The sequence below is a fragment of the Austrofundulus limnaeus genome, unplaced genomic scaffold (assembly GCF_001266775.1).
Source record: "Austrofundulus limnaeus strain Quisiro unplaced genomic scaffold, Austrofundulus_limnaeus-1.0 Scaffold51, whole genome shotgun sequence".
NCBI classification, from domain to species: domain Eukaryota; kingdom Metazoa; phylum Chordata; class Actinopteri; order Cyprinodontiformes; family Rivulidae; genus Austrofundulus; species Austrofundulus limnaeus.
The window spans coordinates 2,147,160-2,151,120 of NW_013952453.1; the positions used below are offsets into that span (position 1 = coordinate 2,147,160).

Here is a 3,961-nt window from a genome sequence, read left to right on the forward strand (position 1 = left end):
TAATTAGTTTTATTCAAATTATGTTATATTTTTCCTTCTAAAAGAATGCAAACAAAACCTTMTCGCTGACTGACGACATTTGGACCTGTGACAGCAGAAGGCTTGAAGATTTATTTATTTTTTCTCAAGCACAGTGCTATGAATATCAGAGATGACGCATGTGAAGCATCTGAAAAAAAATTCCCAAAGCTTTGTTTTTATGAAAATGAGTCAGCAAATTATAGTCAGGATTGCAAAGAACTTGTTTTCCTACTTTGGTTACAAGAATTTTGCATCATGATTGMAACTTTCGATAAGTTTATTTTCCTCACAATAGGGTTCATGTTCATAGGAATTCAGTAAAGAGACATTTTCCTATAACAGCAGGCTGGTATGTTGTCAGTGAGACAAAAATAACCCAGGGACTCTCCTTATCAAATCACGTAGCTGACTCATTTCAATTAGGGTAAGTGGGAGATTAGAGCGCATCAAACCAGGAATCCTCTGTCCTTTTTTCAGAGATTAAKGACCCAATGAGTTTACATTATTTGACTCACTAGGTTCAGTAAAAGTAAACTTTTTCTAAGTTACAGTAATAGAACTTTAAAAAGTGCCCACATTGAGCCCAAGAATCAGCGAACGGTCCTAAAATAGAGGTTTGCAGAGGCAGAGGGCGGGAGATTGTCGAACAGAACAACGTTCAGACTTTATGAGCAACCAGATCATTCTGTTCTGACTGCAGGTGAAAACAGGAGACTTTGGGAAGGAAAAAAATAAAATAACCTTTTTTTTAAGATTGTGTTCAGTCTATAAAAAGGTGTGAATGTTTTCACTTCAGGCGAAAGAACTCAAATTTAGRAGCTGAATAAAAACACAACCCAAATGATTTTATGAGAGCGGGATTCTCATGGAACAACCAACCTTCATCACGCATTTATATTTTCAATCCAGACCACAGCACTTAACCCTTCTTTAACCTCCCTACATCTAAAAGCAACCAGGACAAGGGCAGGAAATGAGGGACTTATCGGGTAAGAGCAGGAGGAGGGTCCTGAGGGAGGGGTGGGGGTTTGCCTGGAGACAACATTGTTCCCTGTCTGAACAGGAAGCTGAGTCATTTCCTGTTTTGCCAAGTGGTGATCCAGCAGCAATGGTCAGATTACGGGAACAAAGTCCCTCAACAGAATAGGTCATCTCTTTGGTCCAGTTCCAAGGTGTAAAATACAGTATGGAGAAAAGCCAAACTATTACTTGGTTTTACAACTTCTTTCATCTGACCAGGAGCTTCTCCTCAAGCAGAAATCATTCAGCTGTGGATCAGTAATCATAAATACATTAATAAATTAATGTTGGAGCGATTTTTAGTTTTTGAAGAGAACATAAAGCTGAACTTCAGCCTTTTATAATGTTCTTAGAGTAGCTATCACTAGCTAAAAAATGCATCAACAATACARTATGTCACAATGACACCAAGTTTTGTGAAACAGTTTTGATTAAACTTGTATAGAAAGAATGCTCCCAAACAAAAATGCAGTTTAATGTGAAAATGTTTCACTTCAAGTCTTAAAATTAGATTAATATGGAACAATATGAAGTGTTTTAGAAAATGCTTTTTATTTTTTTTYACAGGAAAATGCTAACTTGAGTAAATCTCAGCTGAAGTGTCAATGTTACGAACCTGTTTTCCATCAACCTCAATATCGGCGATGTAGTTCTCGAACACTGTTGGGACGTAGACCTCAGGAAACTGGTCTTTACTGAAGACGATCAAAAGACACGTTTTCCCGCAAGCGCCATCCCCAACAATTACCAGCTTCTTTCGAAGAGAACCCATTATCTGTTGAGACAAAAATAAGATGCGGATGACAAAGACGAGAGAAACTTCTCAGCTTTGGGAGTGCTTAAACCAGTCATTGTCACCTTTGTGGACTAGAAGCTAAATGTATTTTGAAAAAGGACAACAATATGAAAAAAAAGAACACAAAGCATCCACTCAGACATCAGTGAATCATTWCATGTAAAAGAATGTCTGACGAGCACAGTGCAGACATACACTGATTCTACAGTGACACTAAGTCACAGAAAAATAAAGTAAGAGCTGAAACCTGAATAAGGAAACAAACTAGACACCACACAGTGGTAACATAATGACTCCTGCATGCACAAATGCACCAGAACTCAGAAGTCTTTATTTCCTAATAAATGTCATGCTACTAGGTGCTTCCCAAAATCGTAGTGGCTTGAGAGGGGGTCTTTTTTTTTCTTCTTTTTTTTGCGGGGGGGCATTGGTTGACCTGATGGATAGCCCCTCATCAGAGCTAAACAATCAAAGAAAATCTGAAGCTCCTATGCTTTATAGTTTTTGAGCAATAACCCTATTTGTATGTCCAGATACCACTTTTTTCAGATAAAATGGGGGTCCGGGGGAGGGGGGGGAATGGTTGGTGGGCCTGACGGATAGAGCTTCATCAGAGCTAAACAACAAAAGAAATTTGAAGCTCCTATATTGAACAGTTTCTGAGTTATAACCATTTTTGTTTGTCCAGACACCCCTTTTTCAGGTTAATTTGGGGTCCGAGTGGGTGGGGGCACTGATTGGTGGGCCTGATAAGATAGCCCTTCATCAGAGCTAAACAACAACAAAAAAAAAAAAAAAAAATGGAAAAAAAATCTGAAGCTCCTATGTTTAATAGTTTTTGAGCAATAACCATTTTTGTATGTCCAGATACCCCTTTTTCAGATAAATTGGGGGTCCGGGGGGAGGGGGGCACTGATTGGTGGGGCTGATGGATAGAGCTTCATCAGAGCTAAACAACAAAAGAAATTTGAAGCTTCTACGTTGAACAGTTTCTGAGTTATAAACATTTTTGCATATCCAGACACCCCCTTTGGATGGAGCCCTCTCCTCAAATATGGGGTGCATCGTAAAACCGTTGGCTGGTGCARTGTAGGTCGGACTCATCTACAGTCCTGCCAAATTTCATGTTGGATCGGTGCAGCCAATTTTGTGCTACGGTTGACCAAAAATCTCTGGAGGAAAAAAAAAACAGTACAAAATCAATATGACTCCCGCTTATGCTTCGCGTGCAGSGGTYATAATAAAGATAAGAGGATGTTGAAACAAGCACATAACAAAAGAGCCATAAAGCTTCATCTCTTAGTTTTATAACACAATAATTATTTCACAACTAATTTGTATTAAAGGACTCAGAGCTAAATCTGCTTTGCTGCAAAGTTACACACGTCGACCTGGAATTACAAGTGAGAAGCAGGCGGTATTTATGCTAAAACGATTTAATGTAAGAAGTCCTTAATAAATACATAATTTATTTGGATGAAAATCAATGTTTCTGTTGTCTTCAGAGCAGAGRACAGATGTTTAGCCATGTTGGAATAAGTTAGCTGATATGCTGGAGTCCTGCTGCCCCAAAGCAGCTGTTCATAAAGTCAGCGACCTCATCTGCTTTATGCCAAACAGTCTTTCACTCAACTACCAATAAACTGGAACGTTTGGGCAATCGCTTCATTAAAATTTGCTGGTTTGAAAGTTTAATGGCCACACGGCCACCGTGCAGCTGCCAAATGGACCTGAGGAAGAGCAGATGATGGGCTGGAARGCAAACAAAATGGGAAACATCAGCACAGAGAGGCCTCAGAAACTGACCTTGTCAAACAAAACAATCCACTTCCTTTTCTTTGGAGTCTGGGAAGAGGTTGTTTTTTTTTGTTTTTTTTTTTGGATGCAGATCTGTTTGGACAGATCTGAGCAGAGCGGGGACATGGAGAGAGCAGCCTGAGGCTACACAACACTAGACCTGTTCCTATTAACAGGGAGCAATTTAATCACAATTAGCYGAGATAACCGGGGTCTTATCAGCTAAAACCGTCTCCATTCACTTGTAAAAAAAAGTCGCAATTTCACAATGTCTTGAGTGATTTGTTGACTTTATAATAATAATAATAACAATAATAATAATAATAA

The 3,961-nt window shown here is 39.0% G+C and overlaps 1 protein-coding gene across 1 annotated transcript in view; it reads right to left on the reverse strand.

The window, feature by feature from the left end:
* The window catches only part of LOC106517666 (rho-related GTP-binding protein RhoC), a 12,366-nt gene that overhangs the window by 3,499 nt on the left and 4,906 nt on the right, over positions 1–3,961 (reverse strand). Inside the window, exon 2 of the mRNA XM_014008643.1 lies at positions 1,658–1,816. Coding sequence (XP_013864097.1) covers positions 1,658–1,813 — 156 coding nt within the window. The 5' untranslated portion in view covers positions 1,814–1,816. The remainder of the gene's footprint in view (positions 1–1,657; positions 1,817–3,961) is intronic.